Here is a 21,364-nt window from a genome sequence, read left to right on the forward strand (position 1 = left end):
TTACTGGGGGGGCACCGTACACAAGGGAAAAAGTTCGGGAACCACTGCCATAGAGTATGACTCCTAGATTTTGATTGTAACCTTCTAAATCCTATTCTATACTGTATATACTGCACACTATTATATTTATATTATCCCAAAACCATGTTCCTATCATGATTGAATCACATGCACACTCTTTCAAATGTGGATGTTTCACTTTGAGTTGTTATGATCTATACATACACTGATAAATCTACATGGTTTTACTGTACTGGCAGCTGTAAAAAAAACATTAAGCTAACATCTGTTACATGCATGTTTATTATGGAAAGGGCAATATGAAAAATGTAAATAAAAAATACAGCAAAATACATTCAATACCAATTACAAACCAACATGAATTACCAAAAAACTATACGGTACTGACAATAATTCAATATAATTAGTCGACAGTAATAGATATGGGTTATACCATATACAAAATTCTACTACAAAAGATAACCCGCCTTATGAGAGTGTTTTGTGTGATTAAAACAGATACATGAGTGAATCTAGAGAATGAAATAATATTAACAATAATAATAATAATAATAATAATAATAATAATAATACAGCACCATCTCCCGGTTTTTAAATCTGGACCTTGACACAATTACTTCCTGAAATAAGGACTTGCAAGAAATAATTACATACGACAAAGATACAGAGATACATTGCTTGCACAACTAAATGTTTAAATCAATAACATCCTTGGAAGATCAGGCCATACGTTCACTTTCATGTAAACAAATGTGTTTTAAGTAAGCAGAAAAGAAAAAATATTTGGCAATGCATAAACAGATGCCGAATCATCTGTACCATTCGGACCAACATAATGTGGAAATGTTGCAAATAATGCATGTAGTACAAATAATCTATTACATACTTCACCTGTGTGTACTCAGTCCATTGAAAACACTCTTTGTGATGTGTAAATGTGTAAGTCACAGTGAAATAAAAAACAGGGCCAATAACCTCTTCATGTCCACCACACTGTAAAATCGTACCACAGTACAAATGGGTTTCTGTGTGTACGTGTGAGGGATACAGGCTCGCCTGTTGTCATGGTTACGCAGTTACTCCATCGAGTTGTTCTGGCTCTGATAAATGGAGGCCTTGTCCTTCAGCAGAGCCAAACACAGGTGACAACTCCAGCTTCCTGTAAACATGGTAAACAAGCCTTGTTATATACAATATCTGTGGTTTAGCATTGCATTAGCAGTGCAAAGTTGGTGGATTCGATCTCAGGGAACATGCAAACTAATAAAATGTATAGCTTTGGATAAAAGTGCCTGTAAATGTAAATCCATGTTCATACCTTCTGGAGGGTCAGACATTGGTGGGCTGAGGCAATACATGTGATATCCTCGGTCACAGTCATCACAGAACAGAAGCTGGTCCTGGGATAAAGGATTTATGAAGTCAGCTACTATAATACTTGCGGACAATTGCGTACGTCAAGCATACATATACAACACCATAGCGTGGCGACATTGTATTTTTTATTCTTTATTAACATGGAACTACATACTGACAAAGTGAGTGATAAATTAAGAGGTACCCTTCCCCCAAATTCAATTACTACAGGACGTAAGTTCCAGGTGTTAACAACAGTGATCTGCATTAATGATGGTAAATAGGCCAAAGTAAACAGGATACTCACATCGTTCTCCGATGTGCCACAAACATTGCAGCACTTGCACTCGATACACTGCCAGCGGTAGGTCTTTACAGCTGCCATCATTACGGCGGTGAACTGCAGACATGATGGATGTCCTGGGGAGGATTTCAAGAAATGCTAGGTTAACGTTTTGAATGTGGGAGCTTTGACTTTACGAATAAAGTCTTGGCATCATACCTGAACGTCCGCAGTCGGAGCAGGACACCAGCTCCTCAGACTGGCCTGTTTTCTGGTTCATGTTGGAATCACCCAAGCAGAAGTCACAATAGTCATTGGGTAACGCAAGGCCATTTGGACCTTTCTTAGGGGCTGCAAAAACATAAGATCAGATATTCTGCTACAATCTGTGAAAACGACTAATGAATGAAGGAAGAACGCTGAAACTCACTCTTGGTTTCCTCTGGTGGGGGAGGTGGAAGAATCTCAGGTTCTTCTCGGTCCTCTCCTTCTTCATCAGCCAGATGAGAGTGTGTATAGTGATAACTTAAACCTGGTCTGTTCTTGTAGCGCTTTCCACAAACTGATAAATAAGAATAAAAATTTTTTTTTAGATAGCAGCATAATTTAAAGCACCCAACCACAACTGTACTAAATACATGTATGAACATGGTTCAAAATTTTTGTGATTGCATCACTTGAAGCACATATGTAGTTAAAAAGCACATTTGATGCTGGTTTGCCCGTATCTTTGCTGGTAACTTGGGCTTGGATGATCCAGAATGGATGTTAATAGGAAGTACATGGGGCCCCACAGAGATTTAAAGTATGGTCAGGTGTAGCAATTCTCCTTAGTTTCACAACTCAAAGCTCCCTCACTAGTCGACAACAAACATACGAAACAAAGCTACAGACACGGCCTAGTCAAAACTTGCCATGGCATTGACATCACAATCACAAGTGCATTAACATACGAGTGCCTGTGTTTACGTATCAACACCCATTTATTATTCAGCGTTAACTACGCAGACACACAGGCACTAGCTAATCGGAGATCATTTACATGTAGACCAGCAAGGTTTCAAGAGAGGAGAAAATCTTATTTCAAAATATGTTGTTTTGTTGATAAAGAAATCTTCACTAACATTATACAGTGAGTAGATTTTGTATAAAAAACATAATATATAAACAAAGTGGCTTTAATGTCCCCCTGTGGTGAAAGTCTAGTTGTGCCTTAAGAAAACCCCATGTGCAAATTAATCATTCAACACCAAACTGAATTATATTACAATTTTTTCCGGTCTATAAGTCACACTTTTTTCATAGTTTGGCGGGTCCTGGAACTTCTAGTCAGGTGCGACTTATACGTCAAAATTATTTCACATGAACCAAGAGAAACCATTACCGTCTACAGCCGTGAGAGTCCGCTCTATGCTGCTCCTGTATTTATTTAATTCAATGGATTCAGTGATGTGGAATGATTTTGGGACCTTTTTGAACTTGATTTGGCTTGTCGTGTTAATTTAGCCTATTCAGCCTCTCAGGTATGTTCTGTATGCTATTGTTAATCGTGTAAATAACTTACTTTAACCCATTCAGCCTGCTGTTCTGTGCTATTGTTTAGTTGAATAACTTGCCTTTCCAGATTAAATATATTTTCTTCGGCTAGGATTTTGTGAAATCATTTTCTAAATAAAAGTGAGATGTATAACATGTAGACTTATGTATGTTTATTTCCTCTACAAAACGCATTTTTAACTGATGCGACTTATACTCTGGAAAATACGTATATTAAAGGCAGACTGAAAAACAGTTTAAAATCGCCTTGGCTTCCTACTACGTCACATCAACATGAACAAGTGGATCAGTAGTTTGAGCCATTGGCCTATTTCACACAGACATTACGGAAAATACACGGGATATGCGTCTGGGACGCATTATGGTTCATCCACACTGCCAATGATTTGCCAGAATATCCCGTAAATATCCCGGAAAGACACGTGACGTGAAGTCCTGCACTTGGTAGTTTTTTCTCCGCAGCGTATATAAAGTTTGCTTATTATCCTTCATTTCTCTCTCCAGAAACCACTTAAATGCATTTTTGTTCATGACAAGATTATAAAGGGGCGCATGACACGCTGTTCTAGTATGCTGGTGAATGATCTCAGTCTCAGAGTTGGATATTTGATGAGCCCCCTTCAGTCCAGTTTGCAGACAATTCTCATTATGAATGTAAGTATGCATAAAAAAAAAAAAACGTTTTGAAGGGCCTGAATGATATATATTGTTGCGGTGATGCACAGGCTTTTTTGTTTATTATAAGGTCATATAAGCGCATGACATGCTATTCTTTTATGTTGCTGGTCTCCGCTTCAGCGCAGAGAGTGACGAGCTACCAGATATCTGCTTCAGTTTGCAGACATTTCTCGTCATGTATGTTAATCTGCATGTAAACTCCTTGTTTTAAAGAGCTGAACCATAACTTCATGTTGCCATGACACGTGCGTCCTTACTACGACACGCCCCTTATGGCATTGTTTCTGCATCTTGTTCACACTGAGGGCTCTCCGGGTATCTCACAGCAATGTTACTATGTCCTCTTTCCAGGAGCAACCCCAGAACATTTACGGGACGTGTTTGCGTACCCACAGAAGCTTGTCTGCCAATTTTACAGGTATTTCTGGGACCAAAGTGCTGTGTGAATGAGGTTATAGATGCATATATGGATGCATAGACTGCAACACTGCTGGTTCAGCTCTACTTCTGTGACGTGAGCATGCGCGGCTCACACATGCAGTGTGAATGATCTAACCTGTTTACATCAGAACTGAAATGCACATACGCAGCAACGCACATATGAATCGTGAAACCGAATAAAATGTATAGCTTGAATGCATTGTAAGTCTTGTCTGTCAAATGTATAAATGTAACTCACTATCACAAGCATACGGTTTATCCCGATCTTCCTGTGCCGCAGCAGCAGCTTCCAATTTCTTCTTTCCATTTCCTACCCCACGGCCCTGTCAGATGAAAACATCATCATACCACTGTCCATTCTAGACCAAAATAACCCATGCTTAATAATGTCAGTTAATGCACAGGTTGGTATGTTACCTTAGACTTTCCTTTTCCACGTCTTTTTGGAGTCTCTTCCTCAAAATCTTCATCATCCAGATCATCCAGGTAATCTTCTGGCTCAAGGATTCTCTAAAAATGACAAGAGACGTATCACTCCCTGCATTCATGTAGTAGCAACATTCATTTACGAGCACAGTTTAGATTATACATTTTCTAAAGAACCCAATAGACAAAAACTCTACCATATACCTTTCTAACACGTGTGGAGCCAGTATGGGTGCTGGGGGCACTGGGTCCGGTGACCTCCGCCAGATTGGTTTCTTCCTCTGGTTGAGGTCGGAGTTCTGTGGGTACTCTTTTATCCAGGGGTTCTCCTTTTAGTAAGGCTTCCAGACTACTTCCATCCAGAGGGCCCAATACATCTTTCTTTAGGCCCAGTTCCAGTTCAGCTTAGGAAAGAGGCACTTTTCTATTACTTTGATATATTTGATGGATTACTGAGATTTTATTGCTAAGTGAAGATAAACAGACATTTGGCTGCATCTCTAGTAATAAGGCAGGTTTTATTAGAATACCAGTTTTGATTGGAGGAAAAACCAAAGCAGGATCCTCTGGAGGATGAGCTCTTCTTTTCTTCCTCCAGCGTCGTGCAGGATACGAATACAGCTGTCCTGGTGCGGTCCCTTAAAAGACAATTGTAAATTGGATGTTATTATTGAAAGGGTACACAACAACTGGAGTTTAAATTGGGGAAATACTGTACCTGCACTTCTGTGTCTCTTTTCCATCCAGATGTAGCAGTTGCTCTGGGCAACTCCAGTTTGGGAATCCAGGAAGGGCATAAGGATACTTCTTTCAGCACACAGCCGGGCATTATAACTGTGACACTGTTCAAGAGCATCTTTATAGTACTGCTCTCCAAGCCTGTGGTATACAACAAAGAATTAATAAGATAGAGCAATCCCATCATGGCATGATATATATTTTTAGCCAAACAAAATTCATAGGCTTTTAAAACACCTCCCAATGATTTACTTCTTTAAATATTGTTTTAGAAAAATAACACACTGGCATTTAGGGTACTGTTACGCTTAGTGCGGAACAACGTGCTGATATGCAAACAATGGACATCAATGGTGCCCATTTTTCCTTCAGCGTTTAATAGTAATGAAAATGAAAGACAGTATAGAAAACATAAATCTACTTACATAGTTGTACAAAGAAGTGCGCAGTCATAAACAACATAAACCCTAACCAACTGGTGTAACTAATTTTTAAAGAAGTCACGTTGTAGCGCGCTTTGATGTCACGGAAAACAATGAATGAACGAGGTGCTCGTTAGCGCTATTTAACTAACAGGATACCTTATCTGAAGTTAGCTCCGATCATCGAATACAAAATCATCTCAGTTCAGCCATTATATGAAAATACCAAAGTAAAATCGATTGAAGTGGTTAAAAAGTACATGTACTTACACTTTAACGATATTCTCAACGGCGGTCGCCATTGTTTTGTTGTAATGTGCTGTTGTTGTCTTTACTGCGCGTGCGCGTTGAGCATCTTTTGAACTGGACTTGGAGCCATCTGTCTGTTAAAAAAACCCGAAAGATTTACCCTCGTTGCATACATGAGCACTGAATCGACTTAAGAGAAATGTGAAGTGGTACAAATATCAAATGAATATGAATAATCGATAGTAAAATTATATAAAAATGACTGTAAACCTTTAGAGCGCATTCCGCGGTGGGCGTGGTTAACTTTGCATGACATCATCTGGTCGCACCGCCGCCATTTATATATCGCCGCCATTTTATACGAGCCTAACCTCGCGCAGATTAGATTACGAGCACGACGGCAAAATGGAAAACCAGCTCTGCAAGCTCTTTGTCGGTGGACTTAATGTCCAAACTACGGACGATGGCCTGCGCACGCATTTCGAGCAGTTCGGAAACCTCACGGATTGCGTGGTGGTGCAGAACCAGCAGCTGAAACGTTCTCGCTGTTTCGGTTTCGTGACCTACTCGAGTCCGGAGGAGGCGGACGCGGCCATGTCGGCCCGTCCTCATGTGTTGGACGGGAATAACGTCGAGATCAAGAGAGCCGTAGCGCGCGAAGATGCCGGCAGACCCGAGGCCCTAGCTAAGGTGAAGAAAATATTCATCGGTGGCCTTAAAGACGACATTGAAGAGGATCACCTCCGCGACTGTTTTTCTCAGTTCGGTGCGGTGGAGAAAGCAGAGGTGATCACGGACAAAGAGACCGGCAAAAAAAGAGGCTTCGGCTTTGTGTATTTCGAGGATAACGATTCTGCCGACAAAGCCGTGGTCCTTAAGTTTCACATTATTAATGGACATAAAGTGGAGGTGAAGAAAGCCCTGACCAAGCAGGAGATGCAGGCTGCTGGTAGTCGCGGTGGTCGGGGAGGCCGAGGAGGCGGACGGGGGATGGGCAGACCGCAGAACGGCTATGGCGGACGAGGCGGCGGATACGGCAGTTACGGAGGCGGCTATGGAGGAAGTGATGGTGGCTACGGCGGAGGCTATGGAGGCGGATACGGTGGCGGGTATGGGGGAGGCTACGGCGACCAAATGGAGAGCTACGGCGGGGGTAACGGCTACAGTGACTTTGGCAGCGGCTATGGCCAGCAGTCCTCTGGCTATGGCCCAATGAAAGGTAATTACTCGGGCAGAAGCAGCGCTCCTTACTCCCGAGGTGGTGGTGGTGGTGGTGGTTACGGCAGGGGGGGTTACGGAGGCTCATATTAAAAGCAAGCGTTAGGTCTGATATTAAGAGCAGCCCCTTCCCCAGGCCACATCACAATTTTGACCACATGTTATATTCAGCAAAGTAACCAGAACGAGTCACCTTAACGTGGCTTGGCATTGACTGAAACAATGACGCTTCAATTCGTTCAGGAGTTCACACAACTAATCCAGCCTAGCAGATCATAGGTAGGGGGTTACCTATCAAACGTTACCTCTCACAGCTGTTACAACACACCCTTTTGCTTAAAGGCACCCGTCATATCCCTAAAATACTAGGGAGATTTTTTTCAGCAAGACAAATAGGACGACTACTCTGGATTTCTGCTTATTATCAGAACTTGCATTTGCCAAACTGTTTCTCACGTTTTGTGCATTTGAATTAAGATTAGTATTTTTGCTTGTTAGCATAGGCATGTGTTTTCTCCTTTTTAGTATATGTATTGTATTTTTGATTGTCTTTTGTTTCCTTTTGTTCAACGACGTATTTAAATCTGTCGTTTAGAGCCAATCACAGTGAATCTCTGTAGAGGTCTGATCTCTCATTGGTTGGTTAAGCGCTTCACGTAGCCGCGTGATCTTATAAATGACCCTCGACGGTCCAGCGTGTTGGATGGATAAACATTTGTTCCGTCTCGGTGAAAATGAATCAAAGGGATTAGTTTCGGTGTTCATTTTCTACAAAACTTCAATATTTCGTTATAGTAACAAACGTGTATCTCCAAACTAGTGTTTTTGTTAAATAGTTCAGATTTCATTATGGAAATATTGTAATTGGTGTTACAGTGAATTTTTGAAGTCAAAGCTCTTGTAAAAAAAACAAAACAACTCAAAATCACGCCTTTAGTTTAACCTATTAGTGAAGGATGCATTTATCTCATTGTATTACTGCTCTCCAACGAAATAACCTATTGAATATTGTTTATTGCAGACACAACTGAACTGTATGTATTTCTATTAATAAAAGTTATTATTATTACGTAGCCATTATGGTTTATGACTAGTTGAGCTTTATTGAGTGGTTTTGACGTGTATGAAGCCCGCCTAGTAATTCTGTTTTGCCCTCTAGGTAAGACTAAAATTTGGAGGCAAGGATAGCGTATGCTGATCCTTTGCTTCTATCAGGCATTGGTCTTAGGGCTCCTTATTAACTCTCTATATCAGTCGTGTGGGGATGTTAACGTTTTCCCAACCATGAAAGATATGTTGTCTTTATTCTTAAAATATGTTTAGAGCTTTGTTCCAATAGTCTTACCAAATAAGACGGATCTATACCTTAGCTGTGTCCACTACTACGTCATTGGATTCTCCAGGGCTACTCCAGAGATGTAGAAACCCAGCTGAAAATCCATAGGATAATCGCACCAGGTTTCCAGGTTTGTAGAAATACTTTATACACAAGACATTACATCAGGTGTGTCTTTAACATACTGTGGAGCCACCTGGAACAGACTCCTTAAATCAGGTATTCGATAGTGTAAAGCGTGCATGCAACTTCATTTCAGCATTACCTAAATACAAACTTATTAGTGTTACCTTGCGGTGATCATGTAAAATAGAGGAGAAGTGGAACATGGAATATGCTCTGTAGTCCAATGTATGTGAAGCTGTGGTGACTGTGGTCTATGTAGTTATGTCTTAATCCAATATTTTAGACAATTTTCAGTTTAAGGTCAAACCGAAGAATGGGGCTTATAGTTCCTGTTTACTTGATGCATTAGTTCCAGATATTAATGACATCAAATGCAAAGGAGATCAGCATATTTTGAGCTCAAGGTTTGTGATTTCAGTTATTTACTATACATCTAATCAATCCCCCTCCCCTCCTCATCTCGGTGTCTTGCTCGTGTTTTGTCCTATTACATTTCTGGTTCGCTGAGAGGACAATGGATATTGTTCATAATTCAGTGAGATGCAACGGTTTAATTTCATAGTTTGTATGCAAATCTGTTTTAACTTGATTTGGTCTGGCCCTTTGACAAGTGAAATGTACTACTTGTTCAACAAAAAGGACAGCTCCAACATAGACCTTTCTTAAAGGGATCGTTCAGCAAAAATGAAAATAACCACATGATTTACTCAGCCTCAAGCCAACCAAGATACAAATGTCCATCATCTTTTAGACGAACGTAATACGAGTTATTTTAGTGAATGTCCTGGCTTTTCCAAGATTCATAGCGGTGGTAAACGGGCCACAGCACAACTTTAGTAAAGAATGCAGGTGCAAAACTTAAGTCATGGACTCTATTTTCCACCAGTATAAAGCTAGGAAGAGCTAGTAAATTTTCTAAAATAAATCCAAAATTGTGTTTTTCTGACAGATGATGGACGTGTATCTCAGATGGCTTAAGGATGAGTAAATTGTGGGGTAATGTTCATTTTTGACCAAACTATCAGATTTACACATTTGTGATTGTGTTTAAAGGGATAGAGTAGTGTCACAGAATGGCTGTATGGTTGGATGTGATAAGGAAAGCCATGACTTGATTACGTGACACTGAATGTATTTGCATCTTGTCGTCTTTTCTCACAGAGGGAGAAAATAAAATCTCACTTCCAAGTGTGGCTGGTTGATAACCTCTGCTTCAGCTGAGAATCCAGTAGCCCTAAAGGACAATACGAGGACTTCTTCTGGTGAGCAGTTATTTTAGGTAAAATTTCATAGAGGTAACACCACCAAATATTTACACGTTTTTAATAATACTTTTTGTTATCTTGCAGTGTTAACATATGGAATGCATACACTGTGTGCCTGGGGACCGCCTATAGGCAAGATGCCTTTGGTAAGATTTTGTAGTTAAAACCAATAAATAAATAAATATATTCTGTTTACAACAGGGAATGGATTCCTTTGAGTCTTTGAGGGCAACAAATCTGAATCCATTTAATAAGATGATATTTTGTAAATTATTTGTATGTCGTTTTATATCCTGATTATACTTTTAAAAACTTAAACATGTTGCATATTGCTTTAGAATTTACAGAGATGTCTTAAAGTAACAATTCACTCCAAAATGATTTTGTATTTGTCTTGTCACTGAAAACCACTTTTGAGGTAGCAGATCACTATATTTTGAAATATGTGTTGAACTAAGCTGCATGTCCTCCTTATATAGCCACTTCCGGTGAAGATGATGCCTTGATGACGTCAGGTTGAAGATCAGCTGGCTGGAGTTTATACGTGTATAATGTTGGAGTTGAATGAAATTTTACTTGTACACATAAATGTGTTTTATGTGATTGTGAATTCAATAAAGAAAAAAATAAAGAAATACATCTGGTGTCTGTTAATGTATGACTTGAAGTGGGGTCTTACTTGAAAATAAATGGGACCAATAAATTATTTATGTAACTGAATTGAACTAACGTAAATGATTAACCCATCATGTAGCTGATGAGGGAACAGCAGCATCTGTTAAAGCAGCTCTTTGGTTAAACCAATAAGTGACCTAGCTGATTTCGGAGCAGTTGTAGCACTGTTGCTAGGCAACGCGCTGATGATGGAGTACCGTTACGACGGCTGTAAGCTAGTGAATCCAGCAATGACTGCCCGATGCTAACCAGAGAGATTTCTTTTATAACACATTTTACAAGACGGCACTGTCCAGAAAACGGCCGATGAAAACATTCAGCAGTCGACTGGAAGCTTTGAAACCTCGCACACACCAGTGAACATAGTTTGTCCTACGAAAACCGCATGAAAATGATGTAGCAAGCTAACTTTAGCCAACTGCCTCGCGCGCTACTCAACATGGACTGTGACGGGTAAGTGTTCATTTTAACGCAAAGGGATGGATTTTACAAGTAATGAGTGCTTGTTTATAAAGAGAAAATGAAGAGTAAGTTATACAATCTACAGCTGATGTTTAAACGTAAAATTAGCAAGATAGCGCGCAGCGTTGTCTACAGCCGCTAAGTTGCTAACTGTAGAATGTTTAGTCTATTTGCTCATTTTCAACAAGTATTTTTAAGGTCCTACTTTGTATTTAAGTGTTATGTCTAATATTACATAATATATTGGTTAACGACACATTAAATCAAAGCTGTAATAACGTTAGAGGGTCTTTAGTTGAGAAGACTTTAAAGCATTATCGTGTTTAGCGCAGCAACTTGACTCCCTATAAACGGATGTCTACTAACTTATATAAACTGCGCACGTTTACATTTATGCATTTAATTCAAAGCGACTTATTGTGCAGCAAGCTATACATTCATTTCAGTAAACGTGTTCCCTGTGGACTCGAACCCAAGACCGCGAAGATATGCTAATGCTCTTGTCTTGTTAGTTGCGCAACATTTGTATGTAATAATGACATGATGCTGCTTACGATCTGAATGTTTTGGATTTAGGTGTGAAGTGTCTTGTCCCCTGCCTAGTTTGGATTCGGATGCTAAAGAGCCAGGGCTTCACTCCTTCAGTCACATACACATGAGAAAGGCCTTTCGGCTTATGAATGATTTGAGAAGGTTGGTGCAGAGTGTTTATTCATGAATACATACATATATTGGTGAATATTTCAGTGTTTTGCATGCTTATATCAATGTCCATCTAACACTGTATTCATTTTCTGTGTGACTACAGCCGGAGGATGCTTTGTGATGTTCTGCTGGTGGCGGGTGAAGTGGAAATACCAGCACACAGAGTCGTTTTAGCATCCTGCAGTCCTTACTTCTGCGCTATGTTCACAGGTACTTGTTTAACTGGGCACTTCATATGATAGATGCACAGCAATGCTAAACCCTGAACATCAGACCAGTCTACAGCGTCTTTACTGTTCTTGAATGTTGTTTGCAATGGTTTAACCATTCAGCGTTATGGGATAGCTCAAGTTTGTTCGCTATTAAATCTGTGTTGTACTTGTGTCAAGGTGACATGAGTGAAAGCAAAGCTCATCATGTCGAGATCAGGGATGTTGATGGACAGACGTTCCTGAAGCTTGTGGATTATATTTACACTGCGGAAATCGAAGTGTCTGAAGATAACGTTCAGGTACGTTAAGACGCATACACACCGTACCGTTACAAACATACTAATGATGACTGTGACTGATGTGTATTTGGTTAGTCTTTCTGTGTAATCTATTCATACACTCTTTACTCTGGTGTTGCTGCTATTGCAAGGCAGCATATTTCCTCTCATTATTAAGAGAGGAAATGAGCAAAGAGCACAGGAAGTCCTCTGAGATGTCCAGGATTGATGCCCTTTGCCCTCTTGTTGGTCTTCTTTTGTCCCTGTGCATTCTGTTGTCTTTTGTTTTCATGTGAGGAATACAGCAGTAGAGAACAGATGATCTGAAAGGCTTGTGTTGAAGCCACGCTAAGTGGACAGGATGGGCAGATGCTTCAGAGGGCCAGAAGCTGTTTATGGCTTAGTAGGTCCTTGGGGGTTTCAACAATGGCATGCAGTGGGCATGTGTTTTGTGTTCCCATATGTCATTTCTTATTCTAAGGAAATGTTCCTACTATATACTGTAAGTGCTTTAGTTGTCTTATAGCAATTCATAGTTTTTTTTTTAATACCAGCCATATGTTATCCTTAACCATTTACTTGTTTATTATGTAGATAATAAATTTATTTTATAATTAAGTATCTTTACCTTTATGTGCTTCTATCCTTTGCCATTTTAAGCTGCATGTAAACGGATAACATAACAGCATTTTAATTAAGGCCGCTAACAATTATCCGCAACTAATCGTTTGCAGAATAAAAGTTTTTGTTTACGTCATATATGTGTTTGTATTGTTTATAATAATTATGTATATATAAACACACACACACACACACACACATGGATATTTCTGTTATATATATTAATACTTTTTTTGTTTGTTAAAATTATACCTGCATGTATGTGTATTTATATATACAATTTTATTAAAAACAGTACACACACATATATGATGTAAACAGTTAGTTGCGATTAATCATTATGCAGCCCTAATTTTAATATAAAATTATTTGTTTGTGTTCAACTTCATATACATCTGGGAAGGCCTGAGTGTGGGTAAATAATGGGAGTTTTCATTTTTGTTTGAAAATATACTTTAAAGGGACAGTTCACCCCCCAAAAAATTCTGTCATCATATACTTACTCTCATGTTGTTACAAACCTGTATAAATGTCTTTGTTCTGCTGAACACAAAGGAAGACATTTTGAGAAAATAGTGTAACCAGACAGATCTGGGGCACCATTGACTTTCATAATATTATTTTATTCTACTATAGAGGTCAATGGTGCTGCAGATCCGCTTGGTTATAGACAATTTTTCAAAATATCCTTATTTGTGTTTAGCGGAAAAAAGAAATTGAGGGTGAGTAAATGATGACAGAATTTTACATTTTGGGTGAGCTATCCCTTTAATACATGGATATTGTTTCATCTAATGACTCGTGCATATAAAATGGGCAGCATTCCGATGTAACACATGCTCGAGCGTTATTATTTTATCTGCACATCATGGATTCATTGCTTGGGTCATTATTATTGCTTATCGTACAAAATAGGATTGTGCAGTACCCTCCTGTTATTTTAAGTGTTTCCCCCAACTGAAAAACACCGCTTTGTGATCTATCTAGTATATATGAGTCACACGTCTTAATGTGAAATTATCTAAATTCTGTTTCTGGTTCGCAGGATTTGCTTATGTATGAAAGGACGTCAATAGACATGAGTCATATTACTAGCTACATAGTTATCCAACATAAATCAAGTCCTCTGTCTGTCAATGTAAAGTGTGCATGACTTAAAATAACCAGTGTGTATATTTTTATCTTGCTGTGAATTTTTTTTTATCCAGGTTCTGCTCCCCGCTGCCAGTCTGCTGCAATTGATGGATGTTCGGCAGGTTTGCTGTGACTTCCTGCAGGCTCAGCTCCATCCCACCAACTGCCTGGGCATCCGAGCATTCGCCGACCTTCACGCCTGCACAGGACTGCTCAGCCTGGCCCATGCTTATGCTGGTGAGCTCTATAAACTTAGCATACACAGATCGAGTATTAGGTTATGGATTTACAACATATGTTACAGTGTGTTTTTTCTCCGTGTATATTTTGAGCAGAGCAGCACTTTACAGATGTCATGCTCGGTGAGGAGTTCATGGCTCTTTCCTTGCAGCAGGTGTGCAGTCTCATCTCCAGTGACAAACTGACTGTGTCTTCTGAGGAGAAGGTAACAGCTGTCCACTTTGGAACTGAAGATGATGTTTCTAAGTTTAACCATCTGCATATTGTGCTTTTCAATGTCTGTATGCGTCACATCACTGAGTGGGTTTGCTTTGGTCAGCTTTGGATGATTTGTAGACAGCAGAATGATGGCTGTGTTTTTCGATCTGTGTGCTGGAGACGAACCATCTGGCAGTCACAAAGTCACACTTCATTAGCTGCTCTCTCTGCTTACGAGTGACTTGCGTTTCAAGTCTGCGCCTGCATGCACACTGGATGGCAGCTGTCATGTGGGCAGTTGCACAGGCAGTGATGTCAGCGAGGAAGATCAGGAAGCCGCCCAGCACTGATCTGCTGCTTTTACACCCCCAGGTTTTTGAGGCTATGATTGCGTGGATAAAGCACGATAAAGAGGCCCGTTTGGAGCACATGCCAAAACTAATGGAACGCGTTCGACTGCCACTGCTATCCAGAGATTACCTGGTTCAGGTATGGCCATTTGTGAAATGAAATACCTGTTTAAATAATTTTGTTGAGCATCGTGTTTAAGATTCAATTTATGTTTGGACAGATCGTGGAAGAGGAACCCTTAATTAAAAACAACAACACATGTAAGGACTTTCTCATCGAAGCAATGAAGTACCACCTTTTACCTGCAGATCAGAGGCACCTTATAAAGACCGACAGAACCCGACCACGCACGCCAGTCAGTCTGCCGAAGGTATTTACACACTGTATGTCAACACTTTACAGTTTCATAAACGCATCCTGATGGATTAAGTAATGGATGGATTTGTTTCTACAGGTGATGATGGTGGTGGGGGGTCAGGCTCCAAAAGCCATCCGCAGTGTGGAGTGCTATGACTTCCAGGAGGACCGCTGGTACCAGGTGGCAGACTTACCGTCCAGACGCTGTCGAGCAGGTTGGCTTTAATTCTGCATCTCTTAATCGGTTTTCGTTTCTTGCTTAGCCTTAACTCTCTGCATGCATATGTGTGTCATTAGGTGTGGTTTATATGGCCGGTAAGGTGTATGCAGTGGGAGGGTTTAACGGCTCTTTGCGTGTTCGGACGGTGGATGTGTACGATGGGCTGAGGGATCAATGGAGCTCTCTACCCAGCATGCAGGAACGCCGCAGCACTTTAGGTGCAGCTGTACTGGGGGATCTGCTGTATGCCGTCGGGGGCTTTGATGGAAGTACAGGTACATACCTTATTTTATTACTAATGTGCTTGGATACACAAATAGAATGCAGTTTTCTATTGAATATGGTGTCTAAATTTGCCTTTCTCTCTGCAGGCCTGTCGTCGGTGGAGGCTTATAGCCCCAAAACTAATGAGTGGATGTTCGTGGCTTCCATGAACACAAGGCGCAGCAGTGTAGGGGTGGGCGTAGTCGATGGTAAGCTTTTTGTGTTTGAGCAAACATGATGCGTAACTTCTGTATGGAGCGTTTTAAATGCCATCATGATGTTATGATGAAGTTGCAGGTGTCTGTTAGTATAGTTGTTAGGGCTGTCAAAATTAGCACATTAAATTCATTTTAACAACATTAATTTGATTAACGATTTCTTTTTGACCCTTGGCATATAGCTTGCTGATGCATAAATTGAGACGCAGCCTTAGACAGTAAATAGTCACCAAACATCTTAAATGATCTATATTTGTACATTTTCGGAGAGGTGTACTGTCCTAAATGCTTAACTAGTACAAATGATGCGTGTCCATCCTCGTGCGCTTCTGAGATTTTTGTTTCGGTGTTAAAAATGCAGGAATTAGAAAATAAAGTGGAGGTCTTGCTTGATGTTAAAATAGTTATTAAGATATATAAAGTTTAGGACCTGATTGATGTTTAAAGAGTAATTAAGAGTGACAAGACTCGAAAACGATCTTTCTCGCGCTGAGTGACACATCTGAAGCATGCACACAGGCGGGCGACCCCAATTTTTACACATATACAAAGAGTTTTGACAAGAATTCATGCAGATATAATCTTATGTCTTAGGTGAATGTTTGATTAAGTGTTGAGGAAAAATATCTAATGTAACATTATATAATATTAAATCTTTGCATTATACAGTAAATCTTAAAGCTGTCTGTCTCAATGTCAATCAAATAATAAAAAATTGAACATATATTAATATTGTTTTTGACTTTATGTATGCTAAATCTATTAGTTTTACCAGTGATTTTAAGGTATGGATGCAGTCGTTGTTTTTTTTTTGCGGTTACATTTTTTTCAAAATAATTTTTATACTCCTTCACTAATAATAAACATACATTTGCATAAAACATCCATATTTGTCCATGCCAATGATGATTAGAATATTAAAAACTTGAAAAGTGTTAAATTAAGGTAAATATAGAACAAATAAATGTGCAATTAAGTTGAGTTAACTCATGAAAATCATGTGATTAATCTAGATTAAATATTTTAATCGATTGACACCCCGTACACTGCAAAAAATGATTTTCTTAGTATTTTTGTCTTGTTTTCAGTAAAAAAAATCCAAAAAATTCTTAAATTAAGATGCTTTTTCTTGATCAAACGACCAAAGAAAAAAGTCTAGTTTTTAGACCAAAAATATCAAATTTAAGTGATTTTGTGCATAAAACAAGCAAAAAAAATCTGCCAATGGGGTGAGAAAATATTTCTTGAATTTTTCTTGAAATTAGTGTTTAAGAAAAAATTTGCAGATTTTTTTGCTTACCCCATTGGCTGATTTTTTTGCTTGTTTTGTTCACAAAATCACTTAAATTTGATATTTTTGGTCTAAAAACTAGACTTATTTTCTTTTGAGTCGTTTTGCTCATTAAGAAAAAGCATCTTAATTTAAGAATTTTTTGATATTTTTACTTAAAACAAGACAAAAATACTAAGAATCTTTTGCAGTGTAGTAGTTATTTTACACAGTGTGTTATCTTCTGTGCACAGGGAAGCTGTATGCTGTCGGAGGTTATGATGGAGCGTCCCGTCAGTGTCTGAGTACTGTGGAGGAGTATAACCCGGTCACTAATAAGTGGAGCTTTGTGGCGGACATGAGCACCAGACGCAGCGGAGCAGGTAAGATCCTTAATATTTGGATTTTTGCATTTTATGGCTTAATTTATTTATGGGCAGGAATCTAAAATTGGTATGTTTGTACAGGGGTCGGGGTGCTCAGTGGTCAGCTGTACGCTGCAGGTGGGCACGACGGTCCGCTGGTGAGGAAGAGCGTGGAGGTCTATGACCCAGCTTCTAACACCTGGAGGCAGGTGTGTGACATGAACATGTGCCGGAGGAACGCAGGTGAGATTTACCTCCCAAATCTTTCACCATCAGAAAGATGGGTTTCATTTTTAAATTGCTAATTGAAATGTGTCGTCTCCAGGCGTGTGTGCTATTAACGGGTTACTGTATGTTATCGGAGGAGATGATGGGTCGTGTAACCTGTCCTCTGTTGAGTACTACGACCCTGCTGCTGATAAATGGAGCCTTATCCCAACCAACATGAGCAACGGTCGAAGCTATGCAGGTACGCATCACTTCCTCATATATTTTTTTTGTCCAGATATATGCACAACCACATGATGTTGCTTACGACTTTTTCAGGGGTGTCTGTTATAGACAAGCAATTATGACTAAAAGTCCTGGGCAGTGAGTCTTCGCACACCTGTCCAGGGATCAGCTGTGATAGACAAACTGTGATCTGAAGCAGAAACCTGACGCTGAAATGTCTCAGAAGAACCTCGCCGTCTGCTGGATCCTCGTGAACTCACGCGTACAGAGACCTGATCTCTCCCAAGTCTCCAGAATGTGCCATTTAGCTCTGTTATTTTAAACGGAGGCCACACGGCTCCTGCATATGATGAGTGTTGAACAAGCCCTCATTTAAAGTGACCAGGTTGGACTAAATGACCGGACAAAGAACATGTGAGTGCCGTGAGAAACTAAATGGGGGCAGGTACAGATTGTGCCAACGGAGATCTGCCTGCTTGCTTTACTACTGAATTACCTACGCAAAAACACTCACATAAGCAGATTTATTATGATGTCCCAGCATTTTTACAGATTAACGCTAATCGCACACCTTTAACTGGATTCTGGATCAGGGTCTTTTGCTCTGACCGTATATCACAGACTTGTGTTTTTATTTTGTTACAGGGATACTTGTTTTATGTTTAAGTGTATAGGAACAAACATGAACACTAGTTTGAAAATAATTTTATTTAGCTGCTTTGTGCCATATTGTATGTAATATTAAGGATGTTGAAATTCCATATAAATCTCGCAGGGTAATTGCCAAATGTAACACATAATTATATAAATAACACTATGTTATATGTATATATGCACTTTTATGACGCAGTTTAGGTGTGTAGTCGTCCATGTTGGACACACAGACCGTAAACATCTTTTTCCATTACAACTCTGTCTATAAATGCATTTTCCCTGAAATTGCACTGGCTTGGGAATCTCTGCCAAGCGTAACAGAATCTTAAAGCAACACTATGTAGTTTCCATGTAAAAATGACTTACAGCTCCCCCATGTGGTTGAAAAGCGCAACAGTGCCTGGTATCAGACACTCTTCTGCAGGCAGGGGGAGGGTCGGGGCTGTGTTTCCTACCCTCCACCGCCACTTTCAGAGTGTGCTTGTAGCAGCTAGGAGGCTGCTCAGGTTGCAGTAACAGTACAATTTGTCCAGTTAAAAGTTGTTCTATCACTGAAATAATTTTAGAGACATTATTTAAAGGTAAAAAAACTACATAGTGTTGCTTTAAGTAACTTTTTGCACTGAACATCATCTTTATACAGCAGAGCTGGTACTATTTCAATTGCAGGTAAGCAAGCAACCTGGCACAGGTTCATATTTTTAAAGCACAATTAATTTAAAGCACATTCTGTATCATGAATATAGGCTGAGTATTTGAATCTATGAACAGAACTGGAAATTAAAGACTTTAAATAATGCTAAGACTGTCATAAAAATGTTTGAATGTGCTTTTCCTCTATTTTGAGTTCTGTAAAGCTTTACTTTTGCTTGCTGTCAAACATTCCTGTTTACAAGAATTATTGCTCCAATTAATCTCCCAAAGATTCACTCACATTTAAACAACCTCATTTGTTAATGGACATATTGATATAACTTCACACTATGCAGAAAGACTTAACAAGGCTTGACATGAAGCAAATATGTTTCCGGGGCTTAGAGCTTATTTTGCAGGATGGCAGATACAACAGCTGCCATATACCTTTGATATCTATAAATCATGTAACACTAAAACTGACATTACAGTATGATGCGTTATCTATAAATTATGGACAAATGTGGTTTGTGAACATAAGGTGTTACTGTATGTCTAAATATATAATAATAAATTAACTACAAGTGTTGTTAAAATTGAATTGTGTAACTTTTAGAAGGATCTCGTGACAGAAATGCAATATAATATACATAATTATATTATCAGTGGTGTATAAAGATCTTACATGATTAACTGTTTTTTTTTTAACTACCTTTCTTTTACTGTCTATGGTCACTAGCTGTCTCATACTTGACATGTTTGTCCTGTCACGGATACCGTAGCTTCTTTATGCGTTTTGATGGTCCTCACTCATAGACAGTAAAAGAAAGTCCTCACTGCGGAACACAACATCCAGGGGGCGGGGTTGGATCTAGATCCAACTCATCCCACTTTATATACTTTGTTCCGCCAAATGAACCAGTATATTTGCGTTGTTGCAGCCCGCAATTAGTTGCAACCTGTGGTCGCCAACGTTTGCTCTTATCAATTTAAGTGTACGTTTGATTAATGATATAATTGAGAAAGATTCATAAATTAGAAAGTATCACAGTTAGGTGTAAGGTGAGGTACGGTCATGTTCCCGACAGTTTGATATCACTGAGGGGATTTATTTGTACAATATCCCACTTATAACACAGTTATTCCTATACGAGTAAATATAAAAACAAATTTATTTGATATATTTTATTAGCAAATAAAAAAAGTAAACCATCTACGAGGGAAACCTTTTTCCTAATGGCTATAAGCAAAGACGCGTTAAAACAAGTTCAAAGTCCATATATATCTATGCATATTTATACTGTAGAGAATCAGCTGTCAGTTGTAGCCACAGCCAAAACCTCGCCGGATAAGCAATGTTTTCATCCTAATCCTAAACCCAACATTTCTCTGGATTTAGGCCGTAGCTGTATCCTGTCTAGCCAATACCCCAAAACCTAACCTAACACTCAACATCTCGCGAGATTTGTCCGTAGCCGTATCCCCTCTAGACATGTTTAGGTTTGTCTCATGACAGGCGGATGACGTCATAGCACCGCGAGAGCAAGGCAAAATTGGATGATCTCTCAAATCGTTCTCGCGGTACTTTGACGTCATTCGCTTGCGGTTCTTGCAGTTGAACAAGCTTATTATTTTCTGATGAACCGCCATTGGAGGGCATCAGTGAGTCATGAACGCTAAAGGCGAGGAACAAAAGCAAAAATGAAGGATGCTTGACAGTGAACAACTCTCGTGTTAATATAGTATACTTAGACACTAACTTAAGTATTTTTACTTTCTACAAAAAAGTAAATTTTAAAGCATCAGTGTTTTTTTTTTTGAAAACATGCATTCCAAAGCAAATTATAATTTTTACTCCACTACATTTCATAATTGTAAGTTTTTGGTTTATATTTAATATTTAAGTACATTTAACATCCAGTATTTTTTTACTTTCAC

At 39.2% G+C, this 21,364-nt stretch overlaps 3 protein-coding genes across 7 annotated transcripts; 2 read left to right on the top strand and 1 right to left on the bottom strand.

Annotated features, from left to right (window-relative positions):
- Positions 1–302: 302 nt before the first annotated feature.
- dpf2l (D4, zinc and double PHD fingers family 2, like) lies at positions 303–6,573 on the bottom strand. 2 transcript variants are annotated; one of them, XM_065266602.2, is made up of 12 exons: positions 6,442–6,573; positions 6,193–6,305; positions 5,481–5,641; positions 5,293–5,400; positions 4,967–5,166; positions 4,754–4,846; positions 4,575–4,659; positions 2,091–2,222; positions 1,880–2,011; positions 1,685–1,797; positions 1,340–1,421; positions 342–1,180 (listed from the first exon to the last, which is right to left on the bottom strand). In XM_065266602.2, the coding sequence occupies exons 2-12, from the start codon at positions 6,222–6,224 to the stop codon at positions 1,098–1,100; spliced, it is 1,221 nt and encodes a 406-aa protein (XP_065122674.1). In that variant the 5' UTR covers positions 6,225–6,305; positions 6,442–6,573; the 3' UTR covers positions 342–1,097. The 2 variants fall into 2 exon arrangements, with proteins under 2 accessions (XP_065122675.1, XP_065122674.1); XM_065266603.2 differs by lacking the exons at positions 6,193–6,305; positions 6,442–6,573 and adding an exon at positions 5,926–6,137 and having other exon boundaries at positions 303–1,180.
- On the top strand, positions 6,487–10,750 carry hnrnpa0a (heterogeneous nuclear ribonucleoprotein A0a). The gene is made up of 4 exons (XM_065266604.2): positions 6,487–7,390; positions 10,013–10,113; positions 10,201–10,262; positions 10,596–10,750. The coding sequence occupies exons 1-2, from the start codon at positions 6,577–6,579 to the stop codon at positions 10,051–10,053; spliced, it is 855 nt and encodes a 284-aa protein (XP_065122676.1). The 5' UTR covers positions 6,487–6,576; the 3' UTR covers positions 10,054–10,113; positions 10,201–10,262; positions 10,596–10,750.
- A 156-nt stretch (positions 10,751–10,906) lies between these two features.
- klhl3 (kelch-like family member 3) lies at positions 10,907–19,596 on the top strand. Of its 4 annotated transcripts, XM_065271290.2 has the most exons (15): positions 10,907–11,244; positions 11,830–11,946; positions 12,062–12,168; positions 12,348–12,469; positions 14,278–14,440; positions 14,539–14,648; positions 15,014–15,130; positions 15,213–15,362; positions 15,447–15,564; positions 15,647–15,844; positions 15,941–16,042; positions 17,576–17,704; positions 17,789–17,929; positions 18,012–18,155; positions 18,233–19,596. In XM_065271290.2, exons 1-15 carry the CDS (start codon positions 11,231–11,233, stop codon positions 18,259–18,261), a joined length of 1,761 nt encoding a protein of 586 aa, XP_065127362.1. In that variant the 5' UTR covers positions 10,907–11,230; the 3' UTR covers positions 18,262–19,596. The 4 variants fall into 4 exon arrangements, with proteins under 4 accessions (XP_065127362.1, XP_073668186.1, XP_073668187.1 ...); XM_073812085.1 differs by lacking the exons at positions 10,907–11,244; positions 11,830–11,946 and having other exon boundaries at positions 12,142–12,168; positions 12,348–12,950; XM_073812086.1 differs by lacking the exons at positions 10,907–11,244; positions 11,830–11,946 and having other exon boundaries at positions 12,142–12,168; positions 12,348–12,851.
- The last annotated feature ends 1,768 nt before the right edge of the window (positions 19,597–21,364 follow it).

This window comes from Paramisgurnus dabryanus, chromosome 16 (genome assembly GCF_030506205.2).
Source record: "Paramisgurnus dabryanus chromosome 16, PD_genome_1.1, whole genome shotgun sequence".
Taxonomy (NCBI): Eukaryota; Metazoa; Chordata; class Actinopteri; order Cypriniformes; family Cobitidae; genus Paramisgurnus; species Paramisgurnus dabryanus.

Bases quoted from the DNA above. Each gene is read 5' to 3' on its own strand.
- dpf2l (XM_065266602.2), bottom strand. From the start codon at position 6,224: ATGGCGACCGCCGTTGAGAATATCGTTAAAGT. The intron at 5,401-5,480 runs GTACAGTATTTC...TTGTCTTTTAAG, and splicing joins AAAGAGACACAGAAGTGCAG to GGACCGCACCAGGACAGCTG. The intron at 4,660-4,753 runs GTAACATACCAA...TTCATCTGACAG, and splicing joins GTGGAAAAGGAAAGTCTAAG to GGCCGTGGGGTAGGAAATGG.
- hnrnpa0a (XM_065266604.2), top strand. From the start codon at position 6,577: ATGGAAAACCAGCTCTGCAAGCTCTTTGTCGGTGGACTTAATGTCCAA. The intron at 7,391-10,012 runs GTAATTACTCGG...CTTTTCTCACAG, and splicing joins TGGCTATGGCCCAATGAAAG to AGGGAGAAAATAAAATCTCA.
- klhl3 (XM_065271290.2), top strand. The intron at 14,649-15,013 runs GTAACAGCTGTC...TTACACCCCCAG, and splicing joins CTGTGTCTTCTGAGGAGAAG to GTTTTTGAGGCTATGATTGC. The intron at 15,131-15,212 runs GTATGGCCATTT...ATGTTTGGACAG, and splicing joins CCAGAGATTACCTGGTTCAG to ATCGTGGAAGAGGAACCCTT.